The following is a 21261-nucleotide window of genomic DNA, read 5'->3' as shown; positions in this document are numbered from 1 at the left end:
CTATCTCCCCACACCCAAATACTACAAGTGATTCCATTTTCCTGCTTTTTAAAAAGGGACACTGTCAAGAATAAGCTTTACAATGTGTACTTTGTATGTATTCTGCAAAAAGATGGTTTTTTTCCTGCTTTTACACACATGCTTTAATTAAACGCGCTGCAGTAGTGAGAAGCGTGCATCTGGAAAAGGTACCACATATCATTGAAAGGAACAGCAAAGGAAAAACAGATCAAGTCCTTTATTCTGGGCTAGAGAAAAAACAACATGAAAGTGAGCTCCACCCACAGAATTCAGATCTACTTTTCTGGCACCTTTGCAACAATTTAGGAAAATGCCCATAATAGGTATCTTCCTGCCTAACAAGCTCAAGTGTTAGCTCGTGTTTTCTTTGAATTTATTCATATCAAGTATTTTTAATATATTTATAGTATACACCCTTTCTCTTGATAGTGTCCCTTTATGTACAACAGTTATAGTACAGTTTTTCACAAGTTGTTTTAAATAAACAAGAATCAATGACATTAAAAATACTATCAGGCTGCGTTTAACCAAAATAAAATAAAATAAAATAAAAATAAAAAAATTAACACTGATTAATCAACAGCAACATTGAAAAAATCCTAACCTGACTGTGATTTTTATCTAAATCTTCTGGTAGGAGAATGTAAACAATTTTATTGAACAGTACAGGCACACGCCAGACTACAGGCTCATGCCAGATATTTGCACCCTCACTGTTAGTGCCAAGAAGTTTGACATAAATCTGTCCTTATCCCATGTGTGGAACTTCTAGTTTTATCACTTGAAGTTTGGAACAAAAACAGAGTACATGTAACTTCAGACCAAACCTGCACATATTATCTGGGGGGAAAAAGGTAGCAAAATAAAAACAAAATGTATTCTACTGGATGCCACCAGAATGCTTGCTTAAATAGGAAATGCAGGAAGAAATCTCACAGCTGTGTGCTTTGGTTCACGGATAAGGCTACACCTCCACTCTGAAAGATGTGAGAAAAAGTCTAGTGTCACCTCCAGTAGGTTATCTTCTCAGCTGTCAGGATGTTTCTATTCTCCTTATGCAAAATAAAATATAATAAAATACAAGAAGTATCATAGCATCATATAATGTTTAGAGTTCGAAGAGACTATGGAGACCTGGTTCCAATCCCCCTGCTGTGGTCAGGGACACTTCCCAATAGACCAGGTTGCCCAAAACCCCATCCAACCAGAACAGTGCCAGGGATGGGGCATCCACAGCTTCTCTGGGCAGCCTGTGCCAGTGCCTCACTGCCCTCTGAGTAAGAATTTTTTCTTAAATCTAATCTAAATCAATCATCTTTTAGTTTAAAGTTCCTTCCCCTTGTCCTATCACTATGTTGCCTCATAAACAATCCCTCTCCAGCTTTCTTGTAGGTCCCCTTTAAATAGTGGAAGGCTGCAATGAAGTTTCCCTGGAGCCTTCTCCAGATGGAACAAGCCCACCACCTTCGGCCTCCCTTCACAGGAGAGGCTCTCCAGCCCTCTAGTCATCCACGTAGCCTCCCCTGGATCTGCTCCAACAGTTCCATGTATCCTTTGTTCTGGGGGTCCCAGAGCTGAATGCAGTACTGCAAGTGGGACCTCAAAAGGACAGAGCAGAGGGAGACAATCTCCTCCTTTGCCCTGCTGGTCAGCCATCTTGTGATGAAGCCCAAGATGCAGTTGGCCTTCTGAGCTGTAAGTGCCCACTGCTGGCTCGTGTCCAGCTTTTCATCTACTAGAACCCTTAAGTCCTTCTTCTCAGTGCTGTTCTCAATTCAGTCATCACTCAGTCTATGTTGAAATTGAAAACTGCCTTGACTCAAATGCAGGACCTTGCTCTTGGCCTGATGAACTTTACAAGAGGGCCTACTCCTCAAACCTATCAAGGACCCCCATTGATGGGGTCTCTTCCCTCTTAAATTATCAATCAAATAATCTGAGCAGCTTCTCATCATACACAAACTTGCAGAGGGTGCACTCAACCCCACTATCCCTGTGAAATCCCACTACCCATGAAGATACTATATAGTATTGGTCCCAGTATGGACCCTCAGGGGACACCACTTGTTTCTGGCTTACACTTGGACAATGAGCTGTTGTCTGTAACTCTTTGCACATGGCCATCCAGGTATTCCTTTACTCATCAGTCAAACCCCCAAAATATCTTCACTCTTCACTTTAGTGGCAAGAATGTTGTGGGGGGACCATATCAAAAGGTCTTACAGCAGTTCAGGTAGATTATTACTGGTTGATGTCCTTCATTTTTGTAAGGCTGCAGAATTATATTTTAGGTGTACATGCCATTTTTATGCAGAGAAAAACTCATTTTAACTTTTCATTCTAGAACTAAAAGATGAACCCATACGTCATTTCTCACTTTCAGTGGGTGACCATGGTCCCAATGTATCAAAAAACCTAAGCATGTTTTTAAAAAAAAATGTTAAGACTGATCTCATTGGAACTTAATCACATGCTGAGACCTTTGCCAACACAGTGCCGCAAAGGAAAATAAGTCCCAAACCAAAATACATTTTATGGCTCAACCCTGCTTCTCTTAAATGCAACAGAAGTTTTCACTGTACTTCCACTGAAGCAGTATAGATCTCTGAGATTTATCTGACAAATTAAAAAAGGAAAGTAGTAAAAATTCTAATCTATATATATTAAAACATCTGCACATTCCTGTCACAAGTTTAAAGGAAAAAAACCCTTTCTGTATTTAGCAAGAGCTCTATATATGCATCACTTCAGCACACAATTACAAAATTAAAATATGATGAGGACAGGTTTTTGTATCAATAAATTTGTGTTTTATTTTGGCTGTGGCCAAGCTAGACACTCTTCAGAAGATATTTATAAACAAACAACTAACATTTTTTTCCATAATTTAACTTTTTAAACATATATTAAAGTTATATAAGTGGAAGCATATTTATTCCGTATCCTCCAAAATAAACACTTCTATCAAGGGTTTTTTTTAAAGGTACTGTATAAAAGCTAATAGAAAACCAGAGCTACTATATAAACATCTCATATTTAAACTTCAGATATCCTTAATTCCTTATGAAGCAGGAACTGAATGTAAAAAACTGAACTAAACACAGAACACGCTTAAAGTTAAAAAGAGACTTAAGAAAATCTGAAGAAACGCTTAGGAAGAAGCTATTTAGACCCAACTTTTTTTTTTTTTTCTTTTTAAATATAATACATAGCGTGCTAGGAAGAAGGTCATTTCTTCAAAGATATTGTATGAGCTTTTCATTTTAAGTGTGGGGTTTTTTTTAATCATCACACCACATATCAGATTCCCAGTTGGAAGTTCAATGACTGTAACATAGTTGACTAGTTGCCATTTTCTTTTAGATAGCACCCTGATTTTTGAAAGGCTGGATATGAACTACTATGCTGTTGGGAAGAGGAATAACTGGTGAAAACTTAGGTATGAGTTTACAAGAACATCTTCATATTTTCTATGCACACATTTCTTAAGTACATTTAAAGCATACTGAGCAAGTCTATACGTTTTTCTCATTTTGTTAAACCGGGTTACTTAAGAGCTGCACGCATTTCACTTTTCTTGTAAGAAATAAATTTAGTCTTATCAGGGTTTTTAAGAACTTAACTGATAGTGACAGGTTAACATGACTAAGTTGTGATCAAGTTTGCCTGGAAGAGAACAAAAAGAATGTTTAGCAACAATTTTATATTGCCATCAAAAAAATGAACTGAGAGGCTTGAAAATAACACTGGTTTTTTTTTTGGTAGCTAAAAAAAAGGAAGCCAGTGGTCCATACGGAGCCTGTATTTTTAAACTTAATTGAAGGAAAAACACTAAAAAATTCTGTTGGGAGAAAACTAACAGTGGCACACTTGGACTTCAATTGAGAAAAATCTTTTCTGGTGTGTGCCTAAATGAAGGTGCTCATCCTCAGATCCTAAAGTTACACAGGTGCTTTATTTTTGCTAAATGCTGGTACGAGCAAGCAATACTTTCTAACTTTGAGTGTAGGATGCTGAAAAAAAAAAAAAGCACTATTAGAGTCATATAGAATGAAAGCCTCACTCCTATTCCCACTGAAACTGGTGACCAAACTCTTGCTCTTCTCAGTGAGCAAAGACTGGGCTCTGACTAGATAGTGTGGATTGCAACCCCAGTCCCTCAACTTCCAGAGTAAAGTTAGTCAGAATCATAAATACCATTTGCATCACTGATGTTCTCACTGTTCATTGCACTACTCCATGAAGTTTAAATTCCAGTAGAACAATTTTTCACTTAATTTACCACAACTTTCGGGTAAACATTTCCTTGAACAAAGTAATTTTGGACCCTTGCTGTAGTTTCTGGTAAATATCTATGATTCGACTTTTACTAAATGCTCCAGTTGTGACTTGTGGTAAAATAATGGAACTGCACAAAGTATCTGCAGCACATTATTCTCATGATTTTCAGCAGATAAGAAAACTGCTACACAGTACCACAAAGGATAGGAAGCAGCAGAAAGAAATATTCTAAGCGTTGTATTCATAAAATACAGTGATAGCAATGTGATGGTTTTTCCTCTGCTTTGAGCTGGATATGCACGCTTAATACAAATTTCAAATACATACTTCTTCATTTATACAGATGTCTATATAAATATTTACACTTTTACTTTATGTTAAAACTTATCTTTGTACTCATGGCCAAGCTTATCACTGAGTGTAGGAACACAAGTCATCTTCTATCCCTTACCAAGCTTTTTTTTGCTTCTTAATAGTTCTACATTTCTTTGCAGTTAGAATTACAAACAGTTGTACAAACAGAGGAAACAAAATTACGAAACTTATCCGACATCCATCCAATCTTAGTTCGTATTACAAACAGTAACATTTGCATTATGATGGCTGTCAATACAATGACTTTAGTTACTGAAATGTTCATAGTAAATTAGTCTTTGGGACGTTATATAAAGCGATGTACCCCACCCCCCACTTCTCCTTAGAAACTTATAATTAAATGGCTGAAAGCAGGCTTGCTGCTATTTTGTTTTCTTAATATAAAATCTTATTAATAATATTGCTGATTTTAAATTCTACTTTAATTTGCACAAGTTCCATATAACAACAAAACAATTTTATGTTCCCTTAAAATATCAAACATTCGTATCCAATAATATTGGGATTACTGAAACGTGAGGTTTATTCGTTATTGCTAAAGATCTCTAAGACCTAAGTCAATACATTAAGACACTCCATCCACTTCCTCTCTAACTGCAAGTGCATGGCAGCTATTTATATGGAGCTTCTGTGTTGGTTTCTTTAAGAAAAAAAACAAAAAAACAACAAACAATGAAGTTGGTTACAGTATTTCACCACTATAAACTCACAGTTAGAATCCAAATTTTTGTTGCTCTTCCATTTAATATATAACTCTATATATAATACACACGCACACACCAACATCACAGGATGAAGATCCATGCATACAATCCAGATGCGATCGCATTTCAGTGTTAAATGAAATCAAAATTATTCTGTTACTATTAGATCCCAGTCCATATTATCTTTAATTACCCAGCTTTCTAGCTACTAACAAAGTTAGTTTACCTTAATCTCCAAATCCAAGCAGCATCACAAATTCAGAATCTTCTATCGTCGTTGTTGTTTTAATCCTCTTAAATTTCAAGTTTACGTGGCATACATCCGAGATCCTGAAAACAGCCTCCACCAAATCAGCTTATTAAGGTATCTCTGAAAGCTAATTGTGTGTCTGCTCATGGCTCCAAAGACTAAAAGCTGTCTTGAAAGTCCTGTGACAGAGTTTACACATGTACTGCCTTTTGAATGTGATTGCTGAGAGTGGTGGAGCATGATAGAAGAGCGTATCTGACTCCTGCGGTACAAATAATTTTTCAGTAGTAGTGGAGCTTTCAGACAAGCCTGTTGGACTATCAGGCTCCAAAGGCTGGATTTTGGGTAGTGGCGGGGGCGGAGGTAAAGGTGGTGGTGATGGGGAATTAGCTGGTGGACATACCTCAGGCTCCTTATTTGTGGACTCCTCTGCAGCCTGCGACATGTGGGACTGGAAGTGACTCCAGAGCCGGAAATTGGTTCGGAAGGCCTTGTTGCACACGTGACAAATAAACGGCTTCACGGAGCATAAGAGCTCTTGGTGACGCTCCAGTTGTTTGCGTACAGTGAAAATCTTCCCACACTTTTCACAGGGCCACAAACCAGCATCTTTGTTGGAGACTACTTCCTTTGGTTCTCTGCTTGTCTCAGTGACCTCATCCTCTACGTCGTCTGCAGGCTCTTCCTTGATTTGAATTTTAAACTGCTTGGAAACACTTAAGTCTTCAGGCAGGCAAGAGGAATCTTCAGAATCAAAATTAATCTGTTCTGACGAGTCACTGAATACTCCGTCTTCCTTGGCAGCAAAATTGTTTATTTTGTTGGATTCTGACTGAGGAGGCAATCTTAATGAACTAGTTATGTCTCCATTGTGATCCAGGATAGGTAAAGAAAAGTTCTCTGATGGAGCCATCGTGTTCTGATTGTGAACTTCAACTTGATGACGCCAAATACTAAAGGATGATTTGAAGGTGCGCATACACTCAAGACAAGTAAGCTTCTTGTATTCACACTTGCTTTCGTGCTCATGCTTCAGCTCTGGGGATGAAAATCTAAGGCTGCAGTAAGGACAGACAGTAGCGTTTCTACAGAGTCGCTCATGATTTCCCTGTTCGATAAGTGAAGAGAGCTTAGCATTACAGAGACGGCACTGATAAACTTCCTTGTTTTCTACATGACTTTCAATATGAATATGGTCTTTCTGCTTAGGAACCTTATTACCTCCAATCGGTTTTTCTCCTGGATGCATTTTTATATGCTGTTTGAACTGTGAGAGGAAACGATAAGCTTTTCCACAGTAGACACAAATATAGGCTCCTTTGGTTCTTGATCTTAAATTCCTTTTGATGACTTGTTGTGCTTGTGAAGTAGATTGTCCCTGGAAGCCTTGCTTGCCACGTCTTAGTTTAACTATTAGAGCTTTTTTAATTTCTCTCTCTCTCACTATATCGATCAGTTTTCTTTGGAATTTTTCATCCAAAACAGCGTGAGAACTGGAAGCTGGTGAGGGATTCTTGACAATTCCATGTTGTGTCTGGCAGTGTGTCCACACTTTGAAATTTGTGTGAAATCTCTTGTGGCATATGTCACAAGCATAGGGCTTTTCTGGATTATGATACATGTTAACGTGACGATGAAGACCTGCTGTTGACCTGAAAATTTTAAGGCAGTGTTTGCATTTAAATTTTTTATTTGGTCTTGCTTCTTCCATTTCACTGTATTCATCTTTACTGACATCAGAATCAGCAAAATCAGCATCAAGGTGCGTAGGGCTTGAGCCTTCCTCGAAGTTTTCTTCCGATTCAGGAGAACCCTCTTCATTCACCTTGAGTTTTTTGAATGGTAGCCTTCTATCTGCTTGAAATCTCCTTTTTGCTGGAAGTCTACTTGGTTCCTTTTGATCATCCTCAGTTTTAAAAGGAAAGTCTTTACTTGTAGGTACTGATGTGTCACCCACTGTAACTCTTATTATTTCAGATGGATCTGAAAGCGGACTGCTGGGTTCGGTTTTTATTCGCACCTCTGTGAGAGGGGAAGAAACTTCCCTATCAGTTGTCTGAGAGGCACTGAAAGACCTAAGGCGATGTGGGTGCATTACCTGTGGCTTTTCTTCTAAGACTAACTTCTCCGATGACTCTTTCAAGCATGACTTTTGAGATGCAACATTAAATATCTTCTGGGAATCAGCAGTTCCTGGTGAGGAGGAAGATGATACCTGTGAAGGTTTTAGGTCAACAGAAGGTGAATAAATAGGAACCTGGCTGTCCATAGACAGTGACCTTCGAAGTAGACTTTTTACGAGTGGACCACTTCTGTCAATGCTTTGGTTTTCAGGACCAGATCCACTAGATGGGATTACTAGTCCTAACTTGGAGTAGTACAGCAAATTCCTATCTTCACCTTGACCATTTCCTTTTCCCGCCTCTCGTAACAAAAATGCAGATTCTGATGAGCCACGCAGAGATAAGACTGGCGGACGTGGTCTTTTTAATAACTCTGCAGCCTTTCCTCTTAAAAGCTGACTACTACTTCCTGGTTCATCACTTGCAATTTCTTTCTCTGCTAAAGGTTTTTGAGGCAACACTGTGTTCCTTTTCACTAAACCCCCTCTGCTCTGATCCTCTGCAGTTCCAGAAGTTTCGTGAAACTTGGTATAGCTCCCAGGGTTTTCCTTCAGCCATCTCCTTTCAGTCAGTGATAAATTGTGAAGGGTTTCAGTTGGTTTTGCTACTTGTGGTCTAATGCTAGTTTTGATAGCAGCAGAGGGTAAAGGTTTAGAAGTATGGCTTAAATCATGCTGCATTTGATTTACACTCTTTCCTTGTGCATCGCTTCTGTTCTGACAGACAATGACACTCCTCTTCTGAGAACTACTTTCATCTTCATCTTGATACAGTATCTTCTTAATGGGGCAAGATGGAAAGGGAGCTTGAGGGCTCTTAGAAACAATGTTTGTAAGAAAGGATATTCCAAGGCTGTAGCCCAGCTCTTGCACAGCTGCAAGACTGCCTTTCTCTATGAACAAGGATGAAGAATAAATGTAGTTTAACACATTGTCAAAAGCATCTGGTTCACAAAAGTCGAGTTGAAACACTGACTGAGACTCATTCTCCTTATTTGTGAACAGGGTCTGGAAGTATTCGCTGCTGGCAGCTAGAACGTTTTTATGAGCTCGAAATTTCTGATCTCCTACTATAAGCACAACATCACATAGCTGTCCCTTTAGACGCTCCTCGTTCAGTGCGCTTAGAAGTGAAATGGCATGTGCTGGATTTATGTAATGCAAGAGCCCCTCCATTATCCTGATGTTCCTGAAAAAGAACATAGTAAGAATTATTTTCTTATTAACATAATAAGAAAAAAAAAACTACACTGCTTTATGTAGACAGTTATTAGAGTTAATGTAAATGAACCTAAACTCTCTGCACCTCATAAACAAGCTAATTGACCATCAATGCTGCTGAAGAAAAGAGTTTGTTTGGAGCAAAGGTATGGGATTTAACATAACATAGTTTCGCTTCAGCAGATGTACAGGCATTAGAAGCAGCTCATGCTAAAGAACACTTTTAAATACTTTCAGTTGATCTTATACTAAAAATATCACATTTAATTGGGAGATGGGGGTGGTATTGTGTTTTCTACCTGCAGTATAGCTGTCCACATGAAGGAATTCCATTTAATGACTTCAGTTGATCATCTTTTTCTCAAGTTTAGCTTTAAAAAGATCTATCTTGGCAATTACTTCAATAAACTTTTGAATTAGCTACTGTTGTGGTTTAGCCCACCATGCAGCTAAGTACCACACAGACACTCACTTACTCCCCTGCAGTAGGATGGGGGAGAACCGAAAAAGGTACAAATGTGAGAGCTCCTTGGTTAAGATAAAGACAGATAAGGACAGAAGGGGTTGAAAGGGAAAAGAAAAAAAAAAGAAAGAAAGAAAAAGAAAAGAACTAAAGAAAAGAGAGCGAGTGATGCACAGTGCAATTGCTCACCACCAGCTGACTGACGCCCAGCCAGTTCCCAAGAAGCAGCAGTCTCACTGGCCAGCTCCCCCAGTTTTGCTGTTCAACGTGACACCACCGTGTTATAGGACATCCACGTGGGCCAGAGTCAGCTGTCCTGGTTCTGTCCCCTCCCAGCTCCCTGTGCCCCCTCAGCTCCTTGCTGGCTGGGCAGCGCGAGGAGCTGAAATGTCCTTGGCTCTGTGTAAGCACTGCTCAGCAACAACTACAACAACAGTGTGCTATCAACATTATTTTCATCCTAAATCCAAACAAAGCACCATACCAGCCACCATGAAGAAAATTAACTCTATCCCAGCCAAAGCAAGGACACACACCTGAAGTTAGTTATACTAAGTCACTTCTTAAGGTTAAGCAACCCTGACAGTCTCCTGCTAACTAAACAAATTAAAAGGTTTTCGTTGTTATTTTTTATAGGGTGATGAAAAGGGCATTAATACTGGCAGAATTATCACCTATAATCTAGACTAATTCATTATGCCTGCTTATATTTAATGAGTGCTAACATGCATACACTTCTAACTATGAAATATATATTAACTCTTACACCTGCACTAACAGGATTTGGTTTCTTGGAAATTTCATAATTTTAATTGAACTATCCCAGCAGCACTTTGCTTCTGCTAGAATATAATCAGTTAACTGAATTCTCCATCTTATTCATTAGCTTTTACATGGATTTCACACCCATAACCTACAGTTACCCCCAGACGCATCCAAGGGTGCAATAAGCACAAACTAAACTGCAGTGCAGAAATCCCCACACTGCTTCAAAACACAGCCTACTCTGTGCTGTAGAATGTCTCCATAACTCAACAGGCTTCTCTTGACTAGCTTTTAACGAGAGAAGACAAACAGGTTTTAAACTAGTTTGAGCAAACAACTTCTGTCAAATAAATTGAATTTTATCTATTGGTGCACACATACACACGCTCAAAAATCAAGAATATCCAATTTTATTTTGTTGCCATGGACACTCCTACAATTCTGTTTAAGACAACCTGCAGTACAAATTTTTAACTACCTTCCTCTATGGTGATGAAAAACAAGTAAATGATGTGTCTCTTAAAAGCAATTCTTTTTGCAGCTGATTTAAGAGACTTAAAATATATACATATGATATATGCTACCATAACAAAAAGGTTTCACTGTTCATCAATTCTCAATGAAAGCTGACAATTTCATTTTTTATTTTGATAAGAAGATATAATTTTATCAAAATAAAAAATAAAGAAGCTATAATCCTGTAATTATTAAATGAGAAATCTTGCAACCAATGGGCTTCAATCACAGGAATTGACTGAAGTCTAAATTGGTAATGCTGAGAAAATGACTTAAAGTATGCTGGATACAGTGTCTCAGGACATTGGTCATATCACAGGACTGAGCTACCAGTTTTACAGCTGAAATTACCAGATGAGTTCATAGTATCAGGGCAAAAGCAAAATTCTGTTTCTTCTTCAGATCTGCCTCTCAATAGAGTGTTCCAGTGCCTTGCAGCATTATTTCATTAACACTAATTTATCCTTAATTCACCTCAAATAGTTATAAATGCATAATGCCTCCACTACACTCTCTAAAAAGGTAGAACAATTACGCCTCTATGAATGTAAGAAATCCATCTGTTTTGTTCTATTTTTTATGTTTGACTTAAAAGTACCATCTGGGGTGTGAACTATTTTTTGGACACTTCTGCAATGTAAAATGGTGGTGTCCGAATGGCCTTAATCCAGCTGGGAGGTCTGCACACCCGTTAACACTTGAAATGTTATTAGCAAGTCCTCCAGGAATGCATTTTTCCCTTTAGTTTAATCTTAAAGTTTACACACTCATATGATTTGTCTGTGTTGCAAATTAAATAGTCTACAGAGATAACAAAACAACAATGTATTTCTGAAGGAAACTTGAACTAAAATATAGTAGTAAAAACACCTACTAAAAGTTGCAGCTGAACCCATACCTCAAGGACACGCTGGGTAGGAGACGGTCAAATGTTCTGAAGTATTTTCAAACCTTTCATTTTAATCTGCTTTACCCAGGCCTTGAGTTTTCTGTAAGACACCTGAAGAATAAACACCATGCAGTTACTATGCATTCCTTTATTCATCATAACACAGTAATGCTACTTCTACAGGTTGGTGTAAAATTCACACATCTAAAACGGAATCTGACAGCCCTCCAATTTTCTTCCTATATACTCCTTCTTAGTCGTAGGACATCTTGAACACTCTACGTTACACAAGACAGAGATAAGCATCCTAGTACAATCCTCCATTTCATTTGCAGAGCACAGCTTCTTCTGCGCACTAGAAGAGGCAGACCTCTTTGGTGCAACTGGCACTTTAACAGTAACCAAGGCTGCAATGTACACAACTGGCAGGGGACCAAATTAATCCTGCAAAGGCAGCTTTAATCCTGGTCTTTCCTACTTCTAGTGCTTGACTTTCAGCTCCATAGCCTTTAAACACGATGGTCAGAAATAAAACAAGTTATGGTATGTTAGAAAACAAATCCAGAATCAAAAAAACAAATGCAGAACCATTTTAACACCTTTACACAGACCATAAGAAAGCCTTTTAAGACAGATTTTAAAAAAATAAAACAAAAAAACCCACAAGGTTACTTTTACTGTGTAAAAGTACAGTGTATTAAAATTTCACTGCATGAACAGTTGTTGATAACAAAGTTAATCAGAGTTTCTTTCTCCCTTTGGTTCATCCTATCTGCATGCTGCCAGTCACAACTGCAGCTGCGCTAGAACAAATATTTGCAGGTCTGCGTTACAGAACAGGTCAGACAATACATAGAGAACAAATATTTCTTTTCAAATGCTGCTCATTTCTCACAGTCAAGCTCAATCCCAGGAACAATTGCATTGGCATAACTGAAGAGAAGGCAAACTGTGGGAATGGAACAGCTCTGGGAAGGCAAGAGATTCTTACAGCAGTTTGCCACTAAAGCTGATGTAAGGCTGACAGCACTGAACCCTTTTATAAATGGCATCCTGACTGTGTGTAAACAACAGATTTGATTCCAGGTGTTTGAGGAATCGTACTTCTTTGGCTGAAGATTATTTTGCCATTAACTGCCTAAGCCCTTTCCTGATAAGCTGCTTTTTTTTTTCCCCCAACCAACTTTTCCAACTGCTTTCAGTACCAGATAGAAACAAAGCTATTTCCTACTTTGTTCCCTGATGCCTGAGTGATGTCAAGGAGACAGAATGTACCAGATCTCTCACTGTCTGTGCTCTTGTATTATGTGCTACTGGTCCTCACGAGGAACAATGACAGCGAGGCTCCAAATCCAGAAGAGGGAGGCGCAACAGGAGCACCTTTGGGAGATGAGGAAGAGATTTTATTGTCAAATCTTCAACAGCCCTTTACTAATATCAACCTTCAGAGGCTGAAGTACCACATTTGACACAATATTATAACAAGAAGAGCAAAGTTATTATTTTGAACAAGGACAGAAAAAGATACCTCCACTATTTCATATGACTGCAAAAAAAAAAAAAAAAAAAAAAAAAAAAAAAAAAAAAAAAAAAAGAGGAAGTCTCTACTCACAAAAGCTCTTCACAAGTGAAGGATGAAGAATTTTTCTCGTTAGCACAGCAGATCATTGATTCTCACAAGTTCCCTGTCATCACTATGTGAGATCCCCTTCCATCCCTTAATCTCATGCCTCCTGCTCCAGCCCTGGGGTCCTCTACCTTCTACTGGCTCAGTTGCTCATGTGACCACCCACTAAGTTGATTCAGCTCCCAAAAATGAGGCAGGAAAAAAAAATAATAAAATCAACCCAACTTTTTATGTACGCACTAATTCAGAGGTGAGAAAGTTAATCAGCTCGTGCAGAGGTCAGATGCATCAGAGCTGCTGTAAGAGAAGCAGTGAAACCGCCTGTTCTTTGTCAGCAAGTCAATCTGCTTTGCCATCTGAAACTTCATTTTCAGAAGCAACGAAGTCACTCAGGCTGAAACTTTACAAATAGAATCAGGCAGATGTTGTAATGAACATTTTCATACAACTAATACTTGCAAATACTTAAGTAACTAAAACAAACAAGACGTTGCTGTTGCCTGCTGACTTCCATTGTAACCACGTAGCTGTCAGCTAAAGCCACGTCAACAGCGTCCTGGGGATGCAGGTAGCAAAGACTGTTCCGAAACACCTGAGGACACAGTGCTGCAGCAAGAATGTGCCAGGGCTGACAGAAATTGCAGTTAGAGAACAAGAAAACACAGGAAAAGAAGAAACACACACACAGGAGACAGACAATGAGAGAGACTGAACAGTGGCTCTAAAAGGGAAATACATGTACAGCTGCGGTGGAGGGAAACCCACCAAAACACAGAGAGATAGGAATGGAGAGGCCCAGCCTAGGAACACAAGAGGCTTCCTGTGGTGTCACCAGGGAAGCGCAGGCAAGTTGTGCCTGGCCATGAGCGCTCTGCAGTGGCTTTGATGGCTCTGGTTGATCTTGTACTGCTTCAGACCCAAAGTGGAAAGAAGCCTCACTATCAATCAAGAGACCGGATGCAAAAGAAACCTACATTGCTTAAACTTCTGCTTGAGTATCCTGTGCTGGATTGTATTATTTGAGCTTGACTACAGCTTGTCAAACACCTTTTCACATACACATAACTAAAACTTGAAGTAAAAGCTTTGAGCCTACAGAACAAGATTGTCTGCACCCCTGTAATTTTTTGTCTAAGTAAATAATTGAGTTATTTCTTGCTGCAAGTTTGGGGATTTTGTCTTTCTGGATTTTGAAAAATGTGATTTCAACTGCTACTGCTGTTTTCTCCACTGCAATCAACACTGAGAAGTCTCTGAAGACAGATCTTTTCATTTCCAGTATGTCAGTAGCCAGGAGATTTAGGAAAACAAGCATAAAATCACAAGAGAAATGTATTTATGTGTGAAACTGATATAACAATATCAAACTATTTGACACAGGCGCACCAGAAGCAGCAGAAATTTAATGACAGGAAAAGAAGAAATTCTGTATTATCGCAGTCTCTTTATTTTGCCCTCCACTACAGACAGACCAGCGATTATCCTAACACAGATTAGATGCTCAGGAATCAGAAACTGTTTTTCACATTCAGATCAGACATCACTTTGCCAACTGACATTCAAAACAGCTCCAAGCTACAAAGTCTCTGAGTAGCACCACAATGCCTTTTCACGTTCTTATTTACAAACGAGCAGTTTTTAAGGGTGTGATTTCACCTTAGTCTCAGTGCAGTCTAATCAGAGATTGAAGGGATCAGTCCGCACCTCCTCCCCCTCTAAGGACAGACAAGTTCACTGTCAGCTGGGCAAGCTGATCCAGCTCACCAGGAGATTGCACAACCACGGGATATAAGGGAGAGGGCAGGAATGTGTGCTGGCTGGGAACTCTTCTCATTCTTCTTGGAAGAGTTCATGAAGATTAGCCATGGTTTGATACGATATTTGTCCTGGCTTCAGTACCTCAACTGCAAGGTATGCAACTCATCATCCAGACTGCTGCAAATAAAAATCAATTGCATTTTAAAATCCCTTTTCCTAAGGAGGTCTTCAGTTTTCATTCTTTCAAGTTTCTTAACACTGCCATCAAAATCCCATGGGAAAAGCCCCAAGACTTGATGGCAAAATGCACCACTACAATCACTGAACAAAAAACTCATCCCCAGCAATATTTCAATTCTCCCCTACCCCCTTTTTTTTTTTTTCTTTTTAAACGAGAGATGCATGAAATCAAGAATTTGAAGAAGGGGGAATGCACACCAAATCTGTATGGCTGCATTCTTCCTAAAAGTTGAATTTATTAGTTTACTGGTAATGCAGAGATATACTTAGCAAGTTGAATAGTATTTGGTCACCTGCTTTGCTGTATGAGCCGCTCTTTGTTTAACTGGTCTAATACACAATAAAATTCTATTTACATACTGCTTTCAAATCTGCTGGCATAGTAAAAATGACAAACCACAATCATAATCACAGAAATATTTCTCTTAATATAAAGATGCTTTTTACTGGCATAGTATTTTTTGGATGGGAACTCATGTAAGATTATTCCGTATAAACATACATTTTTACACAAGTGTCTGTGCAAGAATACAAGTACAGAAGTAAAAAGTCCTTAACCCAAAGCATGCTGAACTACTATAATAGCTGAAGTGTGCACTGAAACTAGTAAATTGCCAAGTGAACAACTTGGTAAATTTCAAGATCCATAGAGTGCAGGTATCTTTCACTCACTGAAGTGACCCAAAGAAAACTCCTTTCAGCCACTGTTAATAAAGGGCAAGATATGAAGAAGCCAACTTCTCCAAGGTTCTCTGACCATTCAGTGTAGCGGCGTTCATTAGGAAGCAGTTCACTTGCTTGAAAGTTACCACTTTTAACAGAGAGCTGAAAACAGCTGCAACTATGGCCTATGACTCACAGCTCCGCACCTCCCAGTGCAGCACAAACTGTGTGGTGGTTACAGCCCCGCTTCCTCCACCCAGCTCCTCCTCCCTACCCCCCTGTATGACCACACTTATTAACAAACCAAGATTATCATTACTTTGCAGACAGAACAGCTTTCAAAACCTGGAAAACTAGAAATGGAAATTACTTGATGTTTTTAAATGGTAACTGCTTCACAGCTACTGAAGATCAAAAACAAACAACTTCAATGAAGCACAATGGCTTTCTGTAAAGTTGTCCATTCAAACCCAAACTATGGCACATCTCTGCTTGACAGCAACTAACTGTAAGGAAAGCAGAGACAGCCACTCCTGAGAAAATGATCAGAACAGCTGTTTAATTCTCTACCAGTATTTTCCAACACTGTGTACACACAAAAGATGAGCCCAGAAAAAAACATGTCTTCGCAATATCAAGCTTCTGGTGATCCACACAAGAGAGGGGACACAAATGGTCTAACTTCTGATCTTTGTGTACAATTAAACATACAGCACACATGACTTCTGGAGCTTCTTACAAACACCTCTTTCTGCATTAATTGCTAATATCATAGAATGGCTTGCATAAGGAGGGTCCTCAAAGCCCACTCGCCCCAACCCCTGCTGTGAGCAGGGCTGCCCCCTCCCACCTCAGGCTGCCCAGGGCCCCATCCAACCTGGCCTTGTGCACCTCCAGGAATGGGACACCACAGCTCCTTTGGATGTACTAAAGGATAAGTTAAGCTAAGTGTTTAAATAAAGCACCTAACTCATAATGACTTGATTCCCAATTTGGATCATTGTCCAAAAGGCAACGTGGAAATTAGTGGAAGACCAAGAACACACTGGAAAAAAATATACAGCCAGCCCTTCAGTTTTCATCCACAGGGGTGACCTTCGATCCAGCAGGCTCTGGGAAGCCCACAGCTGGAGAGACGTCTGATAAACCCTCTTCTGACACACATCCCCATAGCTGAAGTCTCCAAAGGTTGTGATATTTCCCCACAAGTCCTCACTGAAGAACATGCAAATTCTTTAAGTGCTCACATCTACCCATCCCAAGTGGACTTCCTATAGAAAGAAAACACCACATGTTCTTCTGAGGACAACACTCTGTCATGAGCGTAATAACAGATTCAGAGAGAGAAGTATGCTAGATCCTATTAGGGAGAGAAAGCCACATCATTTGTGTTTTGCAAACAAGGTTTGCAAAACAGTTGCTAAGGTTTGCTCAGAAGTTCCCCCCCCCTCAAGAATATCATAAGGCTGGTGGAAAATTTTAGTCAAAGCAGTTAGTTTGTCAGTTTGAGCGAAGTAAGAACAGAACACAGTAACTAGCAGCCTTTAGACAAAACAGATATAGCACAGTACTCTCTTTTATCTGCAACAGATTTACTACTCCTGATGTCATACTGAAAGCATTATTATATAAAAATGTATTTTAAAAAAAAACCAAAAACCTGTATTTCCACAGTAATATTGCTTTAAGGATGAAAACTCCAACAGTATCTTAACTGCAAGAGCTTCATTGTACTTGAAAAAAAAAAAAGAAAAAGTGGGATTATGTAATTCACCACAATGTCATATCTACATATCTACACCAACCCCTCCCACTGCACTCCCCCAAGAACAGGTCAGCTTTCAGAAGAGTGCCGTTTAGTTATTAAGAAGTGCTTGTTCATCGCTTGTTGAAGTTCCACAGTATGCCCTTCCTCGTCAAAATAAGTCATGGAGATGGAAGTGCTTCAGAGCTTTGATATTTCACCTGATCCACAAATAACGAAAGCTACACTAAAGTTCGGACGTGCATTAAGGCTGGCCCCACCAACTCCTTCCCACCCTGAAATTCGCAGCCTAGAAGGAACCCCCGTTTCAGCTGCAGCAGCTCTCTACACTACAGGCGGCACCTGCCCACCGCACTGTCCCTCCCCCCTCAGGCCGCCAACCAGCCCCTGAGCGACCGCCGGGTGCCGCGCACCCCGTCCCGCCGCCAGGCGCAAGCGCGCGCCTCTCGTGCCGCCAGCGCCCCGCGCCGCTCCCCACGCACGGCCGCTCCCGCTCGCCCGCGCCGCGCATGCGCCCTCACACAGGCACCGCCCCCCGTTCCGTCCACAGCCTCCGCGCAGGCGCAGTTCCGGCAAGGGAGGGAGGGGAGAACAGGGTTGAGGCGGAGCTGGGCCGCCGCGCGTGCGCGGAAAGCCCAGCGGCGAGTCTATGTGGCGGGTGCGTGCCGGCGCAACGGGCGCCCGCCGCCTACTTCGCGGCGCAGGGCGCGTGCGCGAGGCAGAAGGAGAAGAGTTTCGTAACCGGCGCAGGCGCAGTGCCCCGATCGGGGACCGCAGCCCCGTTCGGTGGGGGAAAAAAAAAACACCTCAGAGTTACGTCAGGAAAAGACGCCTTTGTACACGGGGAGACCCAAGCGGCGCGGGCGGCCCCCGAAACGGGCGCGAGACGCGGCCGTTACTCACCCGCTCTGCCGCCGGCCGCGCCCCCCCCTGCCGGCCCCCCTCGGCGCCGCCGTTCACGGTTCGCCCGCGCGCGCTGCTGCCACCGCCGTGATTCCATCCATCTTGAATTTGACGTCATCCCACACCAGGGATGAGGTCATCGAAGGGAACGCTCGTCACGTGCGCAGCGCTCCGATTGGCCGCCGGCAGAGCGGGGGGCGAGGCGCCGGCGCGGCGGGGAGGGCAGCGGCTGGGGACGGCGACGGGGGATCCCCCACCCGCCGCCCCTCCCCTCTTCTGTCTTTTCCTCAGCCGCTCGCTCCGCGGGCGGGCGGCCGCCGCTCGCTGCGGCGGCTCTCCCGCAAAGCCCGGCGTGGCGTGAGCCCCCCTCCTTCCCAACGGCTGCTTAACGGTCGTCTGCGCGCGCGAGGGACACTGAGGCAGAAGCTTCGGGGTGGCGCGTGGGGGTGCAGCTCTGCTCCCCTTCCCCCCACACGCCAACACAAACACGCACTCGGCTTGTAACGCTCGTTTTGCCGAGAGGCAGGGCAGGGCCCTGGGGTCGGGCTGTTGGAGCCGTGCTGAGGGACTTTGGAAAGCCTTGAGGGGCTGCGTGGAGCGGTGTCTCGTTGGGATTGCCCGCCGTGAATTACCGCTTGTGGAGGGGTTTGTGTGTAAAAACACGAGCGCTAACATCTCAAGAGTTTCCTCTTAAATAAAAATTAAAATTACCAAACTTTTATCTCTCTTTCTCTCTCTTTTTTTTTTGTTTTGTTTTTTTTTGTTTGTTTGTTTGTTTTGTTTTTAGAAGCTAATCTGGCCCATTATCTCTTCATTAAAGACAGCTCAGTTTCTGGAGATTAACATCTAATCCACACGCTGGTTGCTTTTAAATATGCCGCACAAAGACTCTGAAGTAGCTACTAGGATCTCTGTAATTCCTTCAGTGCTGCATTGAAACTTGGTTTGTTTCCCCCAAGGATTCAACACAAATGGGCTAAACCCCATGAGAGAAAACCCCATTACGAAAAATGTCAATGGACCTCAACAGTTCCAGCCTAACGCTTCCCTTTCCAAATAGAATTTTTGCCACTGCCAGCTCTTTTTGGTTGTGGTGCAAACTTCTTAAGCTGCCTGTAGAAGGAGGATACGCTGACTCTGCCAGCAAAGTGCTTGTGAAACCAACCTGAGCTCATCCATCCAGCAAGGCCCTGCTAATGCTTTTCAGATGTCTGCAGTTATTTCTCCTCCAAGCAGAAACAAACCAGCCTTGCGTAATTATTTTCTCATCTGCCGTTCTCCAGAAGAGTCTGTGTCGCAGATGGAGAACATCCATTCCACGTTTACCCTGCTGAAGAACTGCATGCTTCAGGGTCTGTGTGACATGCACACCTGTGTAAATATGTTTTAATACGGAGTTGTTATCAGTGCTTTTTATTTGCCGATACCTAGTGAAAGTGTAATTATTAAAATAGAGCCTGCTGGTATAATATTGGTACCAGAGAGCAGCTAGTTTCTATAGTCCTTAAGTAGATATATCTTTAGAACTAGTTAATCGTTAAGGTCCCTTCCAACCTAAGCCATTCTGTGACTTCGTGATTTTGAGAAAATTTTGAAGATGGTTCTTAAGGGTTTTGTGGTTTCAAGAGACATAAGAGTCAATTGGACTGTACTTCATAGAATCATAGAATCTTGGAATCCTTAAGGTTGGAAAAGACCTAAGATCACCTAGTCCAACCATCACTCCACTACTGCTGTGCTCACTTACCATGTCCCTCAGTGCCACATCTCTACTGCTCTTGAACACCTCAAGGGAGTGCCTCACCACTTTTCCTGAGAAGAAATTGTTCCTAAAATCCATGTTTGGGTCTCACTGACTTAACATCATTAACAATGGTTGATGACTTAATTCCCTGTAAACCAGAATCTTCTTGATTTTAATTAAATGTAGACAAGGAATTAGTGAGTTAGAGTTAGGTGAGGTTTAAGTTGTCTCTTAAGTAGGTTAATTTTTTCAAATGTATTTGGTCACATTTGTTTGAACACTTTCTCATTCTTTATGATTAGCATGGTTATAAACTTATGATTTCAAACAGTTCTAATTTTAAGTGCTTTGATGAAACCCTTTGATATATTTTTCATCTACGTATGTGTAGTTGCAGCTGTTATTACCAGATGCATGTTTGTTGAGTATAAGATTTGCTTTCCATTCAGGGTATCCAGTAGCTGCTCAGATTAAGTTCTGTTGACTCTTGCCAGCAAATTCAATCACTGGAATTTTGTTCAGAACTCCTTCAAAACACAAACGGAAAGCAAACTATATGAAAAATATGGGTGATTATACATGGGCTTTGTATGAGAAAAGTATGTTTGAAAACTAAAACACCTTGGCATTGATTTTATGTATGTGTACAGGAAGTTACCCTTCTCAGATGCAAATGCTGTACTCTAGGGCCAAATTGCGTACACTGTGCAGTTTTTTTATGTTGACATTTATTTCATTTTCAATATAAAAGCATTTGGAATAAGGTCATATCCTAGAACTAGGCTGTATTTTTCTAGATCTATTGTTTCAAAATTATTTTTGATCTGCAGACCCCTAAATTTTTTTAAGTGAAGGTTTGATTCCTGTGTCATTAATTTAAAACTAATGGCATCAGGTTATTTTATTTTACAGAGCTAAAGATGAATCTCAAATCTCAGGTGCCCATAAGCAGCA

General features: G+C 40.9%; 1 protein-coding gene across 8 annotated transcripts; it reads right to left on the bottom strand.

The window, feature by feature from the left end:
* Positions 1-408: 408 nt before the first annotated feature.
* Positions 409-18683, bottom strand: ZBTB21 (zinc finger and BTB domain containing 21). Of its 8 annotated transcripts, XM_052674295.1 has the most exons (5): positions 18564-18678; positions 12839-12987; positions 11617-11718; positions 6035-8942; positions 409-5893 (listed from the first exon to the last, which is right to left on the bottom strand). In XM_052674295.1, the coding sequence occupies exons 4-5, from the start codon at positions 8927-8929 to the stop codon at positions 5759-5761; spliced, it is 3030 nt and encodes a 1009-aa protein (XP_052530255.1). In that variant the 5' UTR covers positions 8930-8942; positions 11617-11718; positions 12839-12987; positions 18564-18678; the 3' UTR covers positions 409-5758. The 8 variants fall into 8 exon arrangements, with proteins under 8 accessions (XP_052530255.1, XP_052530247.1, XP_052530251.1 ...); XM_052674287.1 differs by having other exon boundaries at positions 409-8942; XM_052674291.1 differs by having other exon boundaries at positions 409-8942; positions 12883-12987.
* Between the last annotated feature and the right edge of the window lie 2578 nt (positions 18684-21261).

The sequence above is a fragment of the Tympanuchus pallidicinctus genome, unplaced genomic scaffold, assembly GCF_026119805.1.
Source record: "Tympanuchus pallidicinctus isolate F22 unplaced genomic scaffold, pur_lepc_1.0 scaffold14, whole genome shotgun sequence".
Taxonomy (NCBI): domain Eukaryota; kingdom Metazoa; phylum Chordata; class Aves; order Galliformes; family Phasianidae; genus Tympanuchus; species Tympanuchus pallidicinctus.
The sequence above is the reverse complement of the archived record's forward strand: the minus strand, read 5'-3'. Positions and strand labels throughout refer to the sequence as shown.